This window comes from Astyanax mexicanus, chromosome 13 (genome assembly GCF_023375975.1).
Source record: "Astyanax mexicanus isolate ESR-SI-001 chromosome 13, AstMex3_surface, whole genome shotgun sequence".
NCBI classification, from domain to species: Eukaryota; Metazoa; Chordata; class Actinopteri; order Characiformes; family Acestrorhamphidae; genus Astyanax; species Astyanax mexicanus.
The window spans coordinates 40,687,206-40,704,336 of record NC_064420.1 but is presented as its reverse complement, the minus strand read 5'-3'; the positions used below and the strand labels follow the sequence as shown (position 1 = coordinate 40,704,336).

Sequence of the window (17,131 nt, the reverse complement as noted above, 5' to 3'; positions counted from 1 at the left end):
GACTCGGTTCTAAAACATCAGCTCACAGACAGATGCCTTGTGCTAATCGGCATCACCCTTTGGAGTGACGAAGGGAAAGAGCGCCATCTACCCACCCAGAGAGAGCCAATTGAGCCAAAGAGGCCAATTGTGCTCTCTCAGGGCTCCAGCAGCCGATGGCAAGCTACATGAACAGGATTCGAGAAGGTGATCTCCTGATCATAGTGGCAGCCCTTAGCCCACTGGAACACTCAGAGCCCACTAATGCTACTGTTTTTGTACTATTTATTTATTACTAATGATTTATTACGAATGATTACATGTATTTTCCTTATTATATTAATATAAAAAACACTTATTTTTTTATTTGAAGAGAAGATAACACTTAATAATTGGTAATAATTGGTTTATTTTTTGAGGTGGTTTCATAAAGTAGTATAAGAGTTCACAAAATTTCAGTGGTAGTGGTATCAACTACTGAATTAATGTTTTATATTGTTAAAAATCTAGTTTTTATGGAAATAAAAAATGAACATTAATTAAAGTTTCTGAAGAGTATGCGTTCAGTCCTACCTCGACCTTGAAGTCATTGCTGACATAGCGGCCGTTGAGTTCAGAGCAGACCAGTTTAAATTTCCTGTCAAACAGAGCCTCTGTGTGCCAGTTCCTGTAGCGGATCAGGTGCAGCACCTGCTCATAGTTAGCCATGGTGTTCACACCTACAAGTGGATATGAACAAATCATCAATTTTCTATCAGTGTGAGAAAATTACTTCTAAAACGTTTTCTAACACAGCCCTTAACATCATCTATAACAGCCTTTAGCCTCAACAGAATGTGGATGTGCTCAACAGCCTGATTAACAGAGCACTGAACTGAATGCACCCAAAATGTAAAGGACTAATCAATTAATTCATTTAAAGAGTAATATATTAAACATTATACATATTTTTAATATTTTTGAGACATAATTTTGGTCTTGAATAACACACCAGTGATGACCATGCCCACGTTAGAGGAGCTGATCTCCAGGCCTCTCTGCTGGACCTGAGCCAGGTCCACTTCCAGACTCTCGTGATCTCCATCTAGGTCATCTCCCACCACGGTCACTTCACACATATCCAGGTTGTGCATGATCTCCTCAGAAACCACAGTCTCTTGCACTGCCAAAGACACAAGCATCTGACGTTAATACAGAATGATGGTGCTGCATCCAATGCTTTTTGGATAAGTAAGAGATGAATGATATCAAATCGTTTTTACATCTAGTGAAAAGCCTTCCCTGGGGAGTAGAAACAGTAACTCCAAAAAAAGCAGGATAAAAACAGGAAATATTTAATGTATCGCTGGGGTCTTTATACAAACACATACAGCTCTGGAAAAAATTAAGAGACCACTTCAGTTTCTGAATCAGTTTCTCTGATTTTGCTATTTATAGGTGTATGTTTGAGTAAAATGAACGTTGTTGTTTTATTCTATAAACTACAGACAATATTTTTCCCAAATTCCAAATAAAAATATTGTAATTTAGAGCGTTTATTTGCAGAAAATGAGAAATGTCTGAAACAAAAAAAGGTGCAGAGCTTTCAGACCTCAAATAATGCAAAGAAAACAAGTTCATATGCATCAAATTTTAGGCGTGCAGAAATCAATATTTGGTGGAATAACCCTGGTTTTAATCACAGCGTTCATTCATCTTGGCATGTTCTCCTCCACCAGTCTTACACACTGCTTTTGGATAACTTTATGCCACTCCTGGTGCATAGATTTAAGCATTTTAGCTTGGTTTGATGACTTGTGATCTTCCATCTTCAAGTTTGTAAAATCAAAGAAACTCATAATTTTTAAATGGTCTCTTATTTTTTTTTCTTTCAGAGCTGTATTATTACCAGAATCATGTATTATTAAGTCTCTCATAGCTTGGTTTCCTTCCTAATTCACTGAGTAAAGCTTTCCATTGGAGTAAATGTCCTCAAAATACCTACTTGTTTAACTTGGCTCTCTCTCTAAACTGTACTCTGTAAAGCATTCTCTCAGCAGAGATCTGGCAGATGGCACAGCTGTCATTCTGCCATTCCCTCCTCACCTATAAAACACTAAATCCTTCAGCTCACTCAGCCAGACTGTTCCTGTTTGCTTTTCTTTTTTTTCTGTTCGTTCTCTTTTCCTCAGTCATCAGGCAGCTGGCTGCAGTGTTCTTACCTGTGGGGTCATCCTCTCCCTCGGCCTCAGCCTCCACCTCTCGGGTAATGGTGCTGACAATGCGAAGCTCAGGGAAGAGTGTCACACCCTCAGCGCTCTCAAAATCTGCAGCTCCGCGAGCGAAGTGGTCGATGCCGCTCAGGCTGATCTTCGGTTCCTCGGGCTGGAGGACCATCACGTAGCCTTCAGCATCAGGCACGGAGATGCAGGTCTCTTCATTGAAGCACCTGAGAAATGTAGAATAATGCAGATGATGAGAAAGACAGATATGAAAGCAGTCAAACTTTGTTTCTTAAATATTGTAATAATTGCATTGTAAAAAAAATGCAGAAGGAAATTTAAAAGGGCATAATTTAGTAGTAGTAGGGGTGGGCGATAAAGCCCCATTAAATAATATCACGATATTTCATGGTACTTTTGAGATAACGATACTCTTGACGATATGACAAAACACTAAAATTTCTCTTTCAAGAATACACTACTGCACAATACTAGTAATGCACTCCGTATATCCCCATATATCCAGTGCTGCATTAAAAATAATGATACTGGACCGATATAATCTCTATTAGATCTCTATTATAAGCTCTATTAGATATATAATGGGAAATGAGAACAGTGTGAATTTTTCTTTTGCTAAAAACAGCAAAAAAGCCGCACCTTAATGTGATAATTAGAGTTGGGTGATATGGCTCGATATTTTAGGGTATAATATTGTTCACGATATTTAAAAATGTTGGTGATATTATCGCGTACGGTATGATATGGCACACCCCTAAGTAGTAGGTTCTGCATTTTTACACATGATCAAACTAAAATGTTTTTTTTATGTTATTCATAATCTTTAAAGTTGTTTAGCTACAATCCTATAAGTACCATTTGTGGTAACAAAACAACAACAAAAAAAAACATAAAAAAGAACTATATTTATCATGATATACTGTGAAAATTAGCAATAATTAAGTAAACATACAAATGTTAAGGTTAAATTAGCTCATGTTACTATCTTAATCCTGTAGAGCTTGCATGCTTAATCTGAAAAACAGACATTTTTTTAAATGGTAGTAAACTTTGTAAACTGATACCAAAAGTGATGAGTGAGGTTGACAGGTTTATTTCATGTAATTTATGCAAGCTGAGCTCCCTGCCTCACTTCCTGCCAGCACTGTTTATAGCAGCGTTCTAAAGGTGGGTTTCCAAAAATATTTCTTAGCACTAAAGAAAAACTTCAATTTGAGTTAAATTAAATTAAAACACTGTTTAGTATTAACTTCCTAATTTTTTTATTTTATTTATATTTTTTTAAGCCATTTGCAGCAAAATCATTTCAGCTGCCAAATATTTGGTGCATTATTAGGCAGAATAAAAAAAAAACAATGTTAAAATCTGTTAAAATTATGCATTTTTGCCAAACGTTGCTTTCACTGCTACTAATTGACTAAATATCTGATAAAAAAATGACAATATATACTGACTTGACAGTGGTGGTAACGCGAAGGTGGCGTATTCCTGGTGTGGGGAACTGTCGGGAGTTCAGATAAGAGATGTGCTGCATGACCTTCTCAAAGCTCTCAATATCATCTCCCTCCAGAGTCAGAGAAGACTGATTGGGGTTAAACTCCACCTGCACAGAGACACAAACAAGAGTAATGAGTCAGACTCAATGAGTCACCAGAGCTGAGCCCTCAAATACATCGCATTTTCACATATCCCTGCCAGGCCCTGTCACTCACGACATTTCTTTCAGGTGAAGAAATCAACTCTCTGGCATTTTGAGCGCAGTTGTAATTGGACCCAGGAGTAGCGCAAGACGATGCATCAAACATTCAAGGCTGATTCAATAGGACATGATGAAAAATCAATCAAGGTTTGATACATTCAGTTTATTAAAACAGTTTTTAACACAATGCTGGCACTGTGTTCTGCCTATAATAAATCAATTTCCGCTTATCAATGTGACTCAAACATGCAGAGGGAGAAACGCTGGTGAAGAGTTCATATTCATACATTTTTAGAGTTCAGAAATCAATATTTGGTGGAATAACCCTGGCTTTTAATCACAGTTTTCATGCATCTTGGCATGTTCTCCTCCACCAGTCTAACACACTGCTTTTAGAGAACTTTATGCCACTCCTGGTGCAAAAATTCACTATGCTGGCACTGTGTTCTGCCTATAATAAATAAATTTTCGCTTATCAATGATCCAGTACTCTATTAAAGGATCATCATTGTACTGATAATGACAGACATATATATACATAGATTTTGCATAGCATAAGAGCCGGCGCCAGGACATTATTTATATATGCCATTATCAGTTCAGTAACGGCGGCGCTCTGAGCTGAAGCTAGCGTTATGGGATGAAACAGTGGTTATTAATAAGCTTCTTGTGCACTTTTTAAGTTATTAATACCTTGTTTTAAATGTTGGATTCTAGTAAGGAGGTGTGGAGCTACTTTAAGCTGGATAATGGTGGAAAAAGCAATTTATCGGGACAAATTATGCCCCGTGTCACCCAGTCTGAAGGATGTTTGGACACACTGTTAAAATTTCTGGATCTCTGAACACTGTGGGAGAATGGTGGTGTGCTATTCATCAAATGTAAGAACTTAAGATCATGTTTTACTACAACAAAAGTCAATTTTACACTGGAGTTCTCCTTTAAATAAGCTATTCAAATAGGGTACATTTGATACATTTAAGTGTGTAAATGATGGGGAGGGATATTGAACCCACAACCCTGTGATTAATTAGCCAACACTATCCACTAGTCCATTCCTATAAGGTAGAAAAGATTGTGTATGTTTGTAAGTGCTATGTGCTAGAGGTTAAGGGTGTTGAGTTTGAGTATGCAGATTGTTAGGAGGGGGTATCGAACCCACAACCCCGTGATCAATAAGCCAACACTCTAACCACTAAGCCATTACTGTCCCAACATATGTGACCATACACCACTTAAATCACTTTAAATAAGCTACAATTGATTGTCTATGTGTATATACTACAGTGTATCTAGAGTACAGAGTTTAATGGCCCTGCTCATGTGTGGCACCTTAGTCGGCCATAGTGTACCGAACCCACAACCCTGTGATCGATAACCCAACACCATTTTACTATTTTCCATGCCATTCAAGGGCTTGATGTTCAAAGGCTTTTATTAAACATGGCAGATAAGTGGCCTCTGGTATTGAACTCATAAACCTGTGATCAATAACCCAGTGCTTTAACCATTAAATTACCACTAACCCCAACATATCTGACCTTTATACCCAATATTAACTATTTATAGTAGTATAATCAATTATATTATATTGTGCTTGTTTTACACACTGTATAAACCTCAACCATAAACTATTAATCTTTATAGAACATGTGGAACTCATACCTTCACAGCAGAAGCCACCTCCTCTGGAAGCTGAACATCCAGGCCTTCTTTGCAGGTGTACAGACAGTCGATCACCTTCTTATTCTCCAGCTTTCCAGAGCGGATCATAAGCCCGGCCAAATTTCCTCGGAAGTACTGAGTCATGCGGGCACTGCCACCTGGATGAACCCAGAGAGAGCGAGGGTGAGTGAGGCAGGTAGGAAGACAGTGCGTAGTGTGCTGTGTTCTTTAACTCCAGGGATTAAAAAACATGCTCTGCATCTCCGTGTGTAAAACTGATGAGACTGATGCACATGCAGGTTAGTATAATATGGCCTCTCTGCTCTGACCTGGATCTCCAGAGAGAGAGAGATAGAGAGTGATGAAAAGGCCTACAGCCTCATGCAGCTCTGCCTTCATGTGTGGAGCAGAATTACGGTGAGTCATGGGGATAAAATGATGGGGGAAAATGAATGGGATATAATGAGGAGGGAAATGTAAAATGAGTGTGGAAAAAAAAACGTCCTACTATATCTGATCACATATCGCCTAAAGCTTTAGCATTAAGCTAAAATCGGTACATTGAGTTCCTGATCACCCACTATGTCTGTGGAGTGAGATCCACCTCTGGATGCATTTTTAAAGTGTTCCTAAAGGACACACTATACACACTTGCTGACAAGCTGAGAGCTACAGAACTGGCATCTGAAGTGAAAACGCATATAGACTGAGGTGGCAAGTATTATTACAGGATTTTACACTAATATGACTCAGCTTAACACAGATCTGGTACAAGGTCTGGTAAGTTACCTAGTGCAGTAAAAGTTTTCAAGTTGTTATTTTAAGGTACGTTTACTTATTTATTTCTATCATTGTGTGTTTATTACTAGGGCTGCAACTAATGATCATTTTTGCTGTTCGACTAATCTGACGATAATTTTTTCGATTAGTCAACGATTATTTCTGCCGTGTCTAAAAATTATAGAAACAGCAGAAAATGAGGTTTAAATGGCATTTAAATATCTGGATGTTGTTTTAACATGGAAATTACTGATATTTAGTGATTTAATATGTAATCTTTTGTGTTTGGGCACTTTTGGAGACACAAACGAAGTCTCCCATTGTGCTTTTTTCCCCAGCACTTTGTGTAATGGCGTACTGTTACAAATTAACGATTAATCAACAATGAAATTTGTAGTCTACAAATTGTCAACTTTAGTCGATATTGTGGATTATATCGACTAATCGTTGCAGACCTAGTTAACAGAATTTGAGTTCCAGCTTTCTTAGTGTTTTTTTATGATGTTTGTCCATTAGCTCTTTATCCTTCGGCAGTTGTGTCACATGCATCCTGTGTTGTTATTTGAGGAACATGAAAATACCATTACTTTAAAGTTAAGGTTTAGACTTATCAGTTTGCCAGGATTGCTTCAATAACAGTAACACCCACTAAAATTCCTACAAATTAGAGTGCTCTAATATTAAAGCAGCAGGGAGTAAGAAAATAGTGATATTTAAAAGGGCTGCTACTAAAGACTATTTTAGTAGACTACTAATCTGGCGATTATGTTTTCGATTAGTCTCGATTATTTTTGACCTGCCTCCCATTTGTTCTTCCTATTGTTGAGGCTCGTGATTCAATGCATGTTTTACTGCACCATCACAGCTAAACTTTTAGGGCCCTAGACCGATTTTGATTTACCTATATTATCGTATTTTTCACACTATGAGGTGCACTTACAATTCTTTAATTTTCCCAAAAATCGTCAGTGCACCTTTTAATCCGCTAGCAGTTAGCAACTAATGCTAATGCTCCAGCCTTAGTGCTGGAAAAATAAAGAGTTTTTTAGAAGAGAAATATGTGTAGATTAACATCCAGCGCTCGTTTTACTTTAAAAGAAATACTTTTTTATTGCAGTTTTGTTTACTTAACTTAGTTAGCTACTGATAGTTCACTGATAGTGCGCCTTATAATATGGTGCGCCTTATAGCGCAAAAAATATGGTAACCTGAACATGACAGTTTAGTACAGTTTAGTATAGGAGGCATTCACATAGGCAGGATGTTGTTATTTTAATGAGATTCATGATGATACTTTAATGTATGTCTTCAACTGAGATGCACATAATAATATAATGCATATATTTTAATTATGTTGACTAATCATGGCAGCCCTAATACATAAACAAAGTATCATAAAATATATTGCAATCTTATAGTGGTTGTCAAAATCATAGTATTAACTTTTAGGTTTACATGTAAAGATTGGTGTTAGACATTGGTTGATTCTGTGTTGGTCTTTGAGGGCTTAACCCTGACTTATGTTAAAATCTCCCTGTTCTTGCTGCATAAGACGTAAGCTTTTCCTTTACTCAGATAATTCGCATTTCATTGTGTTTAATACTATTAAGAGAAAAAAATGATTGCTTACTGTATTGTGATATATACCGTATTGTGATATGTACTGTGTCACAGCCCGAATAAATATCAGAGTTTATTCAGGACTAAAGCTGTGTGATCTCAATTTCATCTGATTGCATCAGACTAACAAAACTTATTTACTGGATCTTACTTTGTCTTCCAGTTCTTTTGAAATGAACACAATGCAACTGCTCTAAATAACACTCTTGTTTCCATGAGATCCTGCATCCTCTGGAGGTGCATGTGAAAGTCACTGTGATCAGAGGCCTGAGCTGTGCGGCATCAGCTCTGGAATCTGATACACTGCGATGTTCCCACACAGCCCTGTCACATCAGGATCACTCAGCAAGATCCAGATACAGCCGGCATGAACGGATACACACAACACAACAGGGAACACTGTAGGCAATAAAAAATGCACAGTGTTTCACATGCAAGCTGCATTATTGATCTGACTCGTGCGCTTTCTCCCGAGTATTAACAGCAACGTGTTTCCTGATCTGCAGGCAAAACTCAACAGCAACTGCTGGTGAATAAAGAAATAAATAAAACAACAGAAAAATGAACTAACAGAACAAAAGAGCAGGCAGAATGTGTGCCATGACATTTGGCCAGGATCGTGATCATGCTGAAAATGTTATGCGAAAAGAAGCTGAGAGTACACCCAATCCTCGCACAGCTGAAGTCAAGCTATCTCCAGCTGTTTGAGGATGGCATGCATGTTGTGTTAATTCATGGACAAACTGTAATACTGGAGCAATTAGGGAAAGATTTAGGCAACCTGTCAAAGGCTCAGAGACTGTCTCAGTGTCATTGTCATGTCCTGAGAGGTCTGTGGAGGTAAGACAGAAGAGTAGGGAAAGACGAGGTCTTGCTTTAGTTAGGAAAAGGTCAGATAGATTTGGAAGATTTCATGCATCAGATTAAGACAAGGCTGGCAATCTGACTAGGAGTACTAATACTACTACAGTCTACAGTACACACAATTACATTCTCCATACACATATATACAATATATATACACATATATACAATATGAATATTCAAAAATAACTATTGACTAATACATAGATCTATAATAGCGCAATAATGTAATTACACACTTTACTACAAGAACAACTGAATTCAATATACAGCTCTGAAGAAAATAAAAGAGACCACCTAAAAAGTATGAATTTCTTTGATTGTACCAAATTGAAAACCTCTGCCATATAATCAATAGGGAGATAAATGATTACAAGCCATCAAACCAAGCTGAACTGCTTGAATCTGTGCACCAGCAGTAAAGGCATAAAGTTATCCAAAAGCAGTGTGTAAGACTGGTGGAGGAGAGAATGCAAAGATGCATGAAAACTGTGATTAAAAACCAGGGTTATTCCACCAAATATTGATGTTTTTTTCAGCCATTTCTCATTTTCTGCAAATAAATGCTATAATTGACTGTTTTTATTTTTGAATTTGGGAGAAATGTTGTCTGTAGTTTATAGAATAAAACAACAATGTTTATTTTACTTAAACATAAACCTATAAATAGCTAAATCAATTCAGAAAACTGATTCAGAAACTCAAGTTGTCTCTACATTTTTCCCCAGAGCTGTATTTAAAGGTTATTGAGGTAATTTCCATATATTGTATCATAAGTTGATAATGTAATTATAGCAACAGGTCTAATATATACACAATATCTGCTTGATACGGAAAGCATGTCACCTTAATAGAATGCAGAAGAAAGACTATTTTATACGCTTCTAGCTTATTTACATTTGCACAAGTCTGGTGAGAGGACAGTTTCACTTCGAAACAAGAGGTTGCATCATTTTACCAGCAGAAAAACACATTGGAACAAAGAGTACCTTGCCAGCAGGCGCCAATAGTGAGCTGGGTTTCAATCTTGGAGGCGTGGAGAGGATAATCCTCTGTGACCAGGAAAGGTTCGAAGGAGGCTCCATCCACAAACAGAGCTACGGCAGGGAATTCGATGTTCAGCACGTAGTGATGCCACTCTTTATCACACACCTGAACAGAGAGACACGCATCACAGCAGAATGTTGAAAGGTGTACCAATTTTACAATGTTTTTCTTAGTATAGCCTGCAATACTGCCAGTGTATTATTCAAATAGGCTAATGCTGCACTGATAATGTGCTCTGCTTATTCACACATGATAATGTAGCCAATAGCGTAACTAAAATATACAGGTGAGGAGTTATTTTCAGCAGCATGTTTTATTCAGTACCATTTTGCCCTTTTTGTAGAGATAATCAAATTCATATTGTATTCCTATTTTGAGGTTTGTGCTACCAAGTGTCAATATCCCACAATATATCACAAACATCTGAGTGCGATTATATCATATCATTTCGTTATTGCTATTTACTATTAGATTTTAAGATAAAGGGACCTATTTTAGCAATCTATAGCGCACCAGTCAATTGTGGATCCGCAGCTGGATTTAGGGCTGTGTCGTTGTTTCTTTGTTATCGTGAGGGCGCAAAAAATGTGCCTTGCGCTCTTCAAAAAGTTTTCTAATTTCTCTTAATTGATCATGGACGTGTTTTGGGTGTAACGTGAAATAAACCAATCAGTGTGTCAATTTTCATTCTCCTTAAGAGCCAGGTTGCTCTGAGCTGCGGGTTCACGCTGTGAAGGTACGCAAGCAGCTCAATTAAGGGTAAAGCAATTATATTTTTTCTTTATTCTGTTCATTGTTGGGTTAAAGGTCAGGTTTGTGTGTGTGTGTGTCGAGTCAGGGTGTAAACATGCTTCTGCATGGCTAAGATAGGCTATTGAACGGCTGACTATTGACTGTTGTCAGGGTTTTAATCAGTCAGTGGCGCACCTGTATTTCCTGCCGCCAACATAGAAACACACCAGATATTTACCTGAACTCACCTCACTTGCAGACCACCCTGCCCATCAACATAAATATTTTTTAAACTTAAACTCTGACGCTATTTTAAGGCGTTGATGCAAGGCATGAATATAGATTGTTGACGGAGTGCAAGACAGCAAAGAGCATAATGACATGCCTTACATAGGTTCACGAACAGTTCATAATATCACATTTATCAAGGGTTAACAGCAATTGGCAAAACACTAGGCATGTACACGTTACTGGTTATATTAATCCAATATCTCACACACTATCAAAGGTGATAAATATTAAAACATTTCTTTTACGTGAAGCTAAACTGTTTCCTGTTTGTCTGCTTCACATTCAACTGTTCTGAATTTGTGCACCAGACCATTTCGCTCTCTCTCACTGTGTGATTTGAGACAGAATTAGATCAGTGAATGTGCCATATCTATATATCCACATACACAGCCTCAGCATTTCTCTGTTATAAACCCACAGTGCCTGTGTTTAGCCCATATACTCATTTCAAGATGGCACCAATACCACCAAATAAACAGTAATATTATGTAATCTCTAATTGGTATCAAAACCTAATTTTTCATTTTGTCATAATTGTGACAACTCAAGTACAAACAAACTCATACAAAAATAAACCACAGTCAAATATCTTAATATCAAAGTGACAGATTTAGAATAACTGCTGTTGACATGTTATGTATTATATCATAATCCCCTGCAATGTAGCATATGTTCACTTCCAATCCACTGAGGCCTGTCTTTCATTTCCTCTTATCCATGATCTCATTTTATGTGATAGATTTCAGAGAAATGCATGTTATTTGAAATGCAACATCAAAGTGCAGAGAACAGCCACGGGGGCTCAGGTGCTGCGGAATTTCCTCTTTCAGACTTTAGCTGAAAATCTCTCTACTGGGAAAAGATTCGCCTACGGGCAAAACGAGGACCATTATATAAAGCTGCTGCATAGCTTTAAGCATAGTTGTTCATTTTGTGTTCAAAATAAAACTTGCGAAATGTAGCCAGTGGCCAAACATAAGCATAAATAAAGTTTCTCTTATACATGCAGATTTAGGAAAGAGGTAGGGGCTATACTAAGCTATACTGAGAACTCTGTATTTGGCTGAGGGGAGGTTTCCATACTGCACACAGCGTGCCTTTCATTACTAAAACTTACCACCTTTTGCACACACACACACACACACACACACACACACAGACTATAGAAAGCCAGTGGGGACCACCCTACAAACTCAACACATTCCTTCCAGTCCTCTCTGACTCACCTGATCCAGTTTCCAGTGGAACTCTGCTGGTTTGTAGTTCTCAGACTCTGTGGGGTCCTGACGCAGGAGCAACACCAAGCGACAGTTATGCACATACAGCGAGTAGTGATGTCTGTTCATCTCTGCAGAAAGAAAGACAACATTTTCTTAATCATTATTTACACATTTAATCAATCATATATGATCAACTATGAGCAGACTTATCATCCATTTATTAACTAAAAGGCTATCATATGTAGGGCTGATGCATCATTAGTGTGTGATGGAGCAGACTGCACCCAGTGGGAGGGGCTCACATATGTGGCTCGCTCCCTGTGTCTCCAAAAATGTAAACACACCAGATAAGGGACAAGATAACACCTATACTCATGGTGTATCAGCTTATTAGATTTTTTCATTATTTAAATCCCATATAGAGCCTTTTGTTATCTTTGTAGCGATAGAGATATAGAATATAGTGAGTTAGCACAAGCTTCATCCAGGGTTGCCATGTCTAGCAAAAAAAAATGCTAAGCCCAAAGAATGTCTAAAAACCAACTTGTCAGAAGCTTAAATTAGCCCCCTATATAAGGTTGCCACATAGTTCAAAACATAGTACATTTTTATTTTGAACAGTTTGCAATGAAGGCTCTTTTTTACGGCTACGATAAACATAAAACTACCCCAAAACACTCACACTTGATCCCTTCCACCCGCAACTACTAAATTAAGACCAGTTTAGAGGGAAACCGCAAACCTAGAAATATAGGTTATATAGGCAATTCAAGAGACAATACAAAAGGAAATATTAATACTAAAAGAAGTAAATACCAATGAATAAACAAATACTATAGAAATAATAAAGAGACTTAAAGGCAATTTACATCAATAAAAAAAAAAACACATTGAGTACTTATACATGTCCCTTATACATTTATAGGGGAATTACAATAAAATAACTACTTATAAGTAATATTTATTGAATATTTAATATTTATTAAGTTAAAATTTACGTCTCAGTTAAAGACATTTAAGTAAAATGTTCAGAAAATAACAACATCCAGTACGTGTGAATGTCTCCTATAGTATGCTTTGTAATGTTTTAAATGTTTAACATTAAAATGTCTTTCAAAATCTGTCTAGGGGCCTAAAAGTTAAGCTGTTAAAATGAGGTAAAACATGCATTTTAGCAATAGGAAATAAAAATGGTGGGCATGATGAAAATAATCACTAATAATCAAATTAGCCATTATTCTTCTTAAATATATATTTTTAAATGTTGCTGCTTGGGAAAAGTCACTGTATATTTGCCATGACATGTACCTGATTATATTATATTGTCTTATATGTTTTATTCGGTTCAAATATCAGATACAAAGATAGCGTTTTTAATAAAATAAGACGCTGGATAACTGATTAGATAGGTAGCTAGATAGCTATACAGACAGAACGACAGATTAATATATTCCAAATGCAGCTTTGGCTTCCTGTAAATTCAATTAATTATTAGAAAACCTTTTTTTTTTTCAGTTTGTCTCTGTTTCAGTCTGAGTATGTTGGCAATGTGTGAAGCTCTCCAGCAGTGTGTTCAGTCCACGTGCTTCATTAACTAATATAAACACGAGACTGAAAGGGCACACTGCAGCTCTGCTTCCTCTCACACCACAGCCGGGCTGCTTCCAGTACACAGGGACGTCCACATGATGTAATCCCTCTTACATAAGCCCCTCACCAGCTGATGATACTATCCAGCTTTTCTCAGACATGAGACAAAGCTTTAATGATCACCCGAGAGAAAGAGATTTCAATGTCTACAGTGAACCTGTTAAACATTTCATAACCTCATCTTAAACCCTGCATAGGCAAAGCCATAATGTTCTTCTGACTTTAGGTAGCGTTACTTTTACTATGAACACCATTCGAAACAGGGCCCAACATAGAACCCTGAGGGACTTACCAATGTTTACCAAATAATTCACAATTAAAAACTTAATAACAACAGTGTGTAAAACCTAGGGTTAAACTGGAGGGTAATGACCTGTTATTGATATTAATAATAAATACATTTAATTTATTTAAAAGCACCGTAAGCCCACTCAGTTATTCAGCATAAGGCATACAATTTGGACACAACTTCTCATTTAAAGCTTTTCTTAATTTCTTTATTAAATTTATTTCCTACATCCAACTGGAGCTTAGGAAAGGAAAAGCAGCAACTATTGTTGAAATCCTTCAAGACGCTGATAAAACTAATCCAGGTGATTCTCCCTCAAAAAGACACTGAGATTAAAATACCAAGAGTGTGCAGATCTGTCCTCATAGATAAATGTACTAATTAGAAGAATCTTCTTTAACACTTTTTGTTTACAGAATAATTCTGCATGTGTTCCTGTATAGCTTTATAATAGTCTTTAATATTAAATTACAATGTTAAAACTAATAAAAAGAAAGAAAAAACAATGAATTAGAAGAATATCCAAACCTTTAACTGGTACTATACAACAATCATTTGGTCTAGTTTGGAGTTAACATGTGTTCTTCACCTGAACTGATTGATCAGATGATGTTACCTGTCTTATCAGAGTTGCAGAGGATGGTTTCCTTCTCCCTGCCGCCGGGTCCATGCCTCATCCACACAGAGACGGTGAAAGGGTCCTTCAGGCTGGTGCTCACCACACCTTCAGGAACCTTAATGGCCTGAGTGCCATTGAACTCAAAGACCTGGTCGCTGTCATGGCCGTTGTCAGTGGGCAGACCCACTGTCCAGTTGGTGGCGCTGCTGGGAGCAGGCAATAGCTCCACAGTTCCGGTGCTAGCACCTGAATACAGAAAAGAAAAGATAAAAACAGCATTAATCTACAAAACAGTTATAGTTTTAACCGAGTTTAAATCAGTAGAGTTTAAAACAAGAGAAATACCAATAACACTAGAAATGTCTATAACAGTGGTATTTAATTTGAATTCAGTACGGTCCAGTTGGAGAAAATTTCGTCTGTCCAAGGTCCGGATTCAGTGCTATATCCTGTATACTAATCAGTGTTCTCAAGTCTCACGCTTTGAGCGTGTGACACACGCACCTCAGCGAGTTCACACGCCCCACATGGTATTTCTCAAGCTTGCCAATCCATCGGCTGTATATTATAATGTACTCTCGTTGAGCCAATCAGAATATAGATCGCTCTGTTGTTAGGCAGACCTAGTCAAAGTGGTTGGAGTTTCAGCCAGAGTGCCAGGCGCGAAGAACTGTCCGATTCGAAAGTTCTGAAACACACGTCGGTGAACAACTGATGGAGATTTATATATGTGTGTGTGTATGTGTAAGTGTACAGGATATGAAACATCTGACCCGTGAGGTTGTTTGAAATAAAAAATATATTATAATAATAATAAAATGTCTCTCTGGACAGATTGTGTGTACATTCCTCCCCTGTCTCTCTCTCTCTCTCGCTCGGCATGTCTTTATTTACCGCCTGTTCTCGTTTTTCCACCAGTTCTCGGGCTCCCTATCTTTTTATAAAGGCGTTTTTTCCCGGACGCGTCACAATTCACTAGCCGGGGCAGCGGTCTGCACAGATCTGATTGGCAGAGGAAAGCGTTTGGTGATCTTACAGCACACGTGATTGGTCTGTGAGTTTACGGTGCCACAAAGCACGTAAACCATAAAAACAAGAAAAGTTATGGCGCTTTAAATGAACACTATCAGAAATAAATCCTTCTCTGTAGTTTATCGGTTTCGGTCTGCATTTAACAACGTCTGGGTCCGGACCCGGACCGCGTTCCGCCTATTAGTAACCCCTGGTCTATAATGTCGCTAAAACAGCATTCCTGGCCATATTGAAGCCTGAATTGTTTTAGAAGTGCTTATAAAAGTGTCAATGAATGTGTGATTATTTATGATATATTGCAATGATGGGTATAAATAAAGGTCCTATTACTAATTATCTTCTTCTACATTAGCATCATAACTCCAGTGGCAAACTTTACACAAACACTGACTACTGTGAAAAGCCATAAAAAAAAGTTTTTTTTGTCCCAACATCTCCAAGTAAACAACACCTCATGAATAACCTGCATGAAACAGGATCTGTTCAAATCAATTTAAAACATGTTATATCAAAGTAAGCCGCAAGGCCGACAGCAGTGATGTTAACACAAAACTTCCTCATAAGTCGTAGACATTAATCAGCTCTAAGAAGAGGAAAAAAACACACACATCCAGACTTAGAGTCTAGACTGCCACTCTGATGCCGCACTCCTGCCGTGACTCACCACAAAGCCGGTGGAGGGACTTTTCTGAGTACGTGTCTCTGTCACAGCCTTTGCCGATGTGGTTGGTCTCCACCTCGATGCTGGCCTGGATGGACGTGATTGGCTCCTCGCAGGTCTCCAGGCGAACGCTGGGGAACAGGGCGAGGCTTCCCGTGCCCGGCTCGTACTCAATCCTCTTATTAAAGCCTGTCAGAGACATACATACAGACATACATATGGATCAGTATTTGGATCTCATTGTTATTATTTTAAAACCTTGCATCTACAAACTGGCAACTTTACAGGATAAAGAATAAACCTGAACTTTTAATGGAGAACATTGTAAAAAGATTAAATAAAAAATACAAATAAACTGTCAAGATTCAAATTAAATCAAGCGAAAAGCCACAATTTTTACCATATTCTCATAAAAATAAAACAAATAAATGTCACAAGAGGGAAATCACTTTAATGTAAACCTTCTAAAAATACTAGAAACTCTATCAATGTTTCTGATTTACTTAAAATACTTTAATTTCGTGCACGTTGGTGCACCTTATAATCCGGGGCAACTTATGTAAGAATTCTAGCTGTGAGGTAGATTTGAAAATGAGGGTTAGCCTTAATGTATTACCGAGTGGAAATAAAGGTTGACTGATTGATTAAAGAGAAGTAAAGCCAGGCCGATGAAGTACAGAGTCAGTTTTAAGTGAAGTTTCTCCAGCACTAAGGCTGGGTGCAGCAGCATTAGCATTAGCCGCTAACCGCAGCGCTAGTTC

The 17,131-nt window shown here is 37.7% G+C and overlaps 1 protein-coding gene across 4 annotated transcripts in view; it reads right to left on the bottom strand.

The window, feature by feature from the left end:
- clstn1 (calsyntenin 1) overlaps positions 1 to 17,131 on the bottom strand; it is a 65,031-nt gene that overhangs the window by 6,650 nt on the left and 41,250 nt on the right. For 2 of the 4 annotated variants that reach the window (XM_007246822.4, XM_007246823.4), the window contains 10 exons: positions 16,374 to 16,559; positions 14,675 to 14,923; positions 12,126 to 12,247; positions 9,819 to 9,981; positions 8,747 to 8,797; positions 5,566 to 5,723; positions 3,656 to 3,804; positions 2,181 to 2,407; positions 971 to 1,141; positions 553 to 698 (listed from right to left, as the gene is read on the bottom strand). In XM_007246822.4, coding sequence (XP_007246884.1) covers positions 553 to 698; positions 971 to 1,141; positions 2,181 to 2,407; positions 3,656 to 3,804; positions 5,566 to 5,723; positions 8,747 to 8,797; positions 9,819 to 9,981; positions 12,126 to 12,247; positions 14,675 to 14,923; positions 16,374 to 16,559 — 1,622 coding nt within the window. The remainder of the gene's footprint in view (positions 1 to 552; positions 699 to 970; positions 1,142 to 2,180; positions 2,408 to 3,655; positions 3,805 to 5,565; positions 5,724 to 8,746; positions 8,798 to 9,818; positions 9,982 to 12,125; positions 12,248 to 14,674; positions 14,924 to 16,373; positions 16,560 to 17,131) is intronic. The other 2 variants (XM_007246824.4, XM_007246825.4) reach the window with 1 other exon arrangement.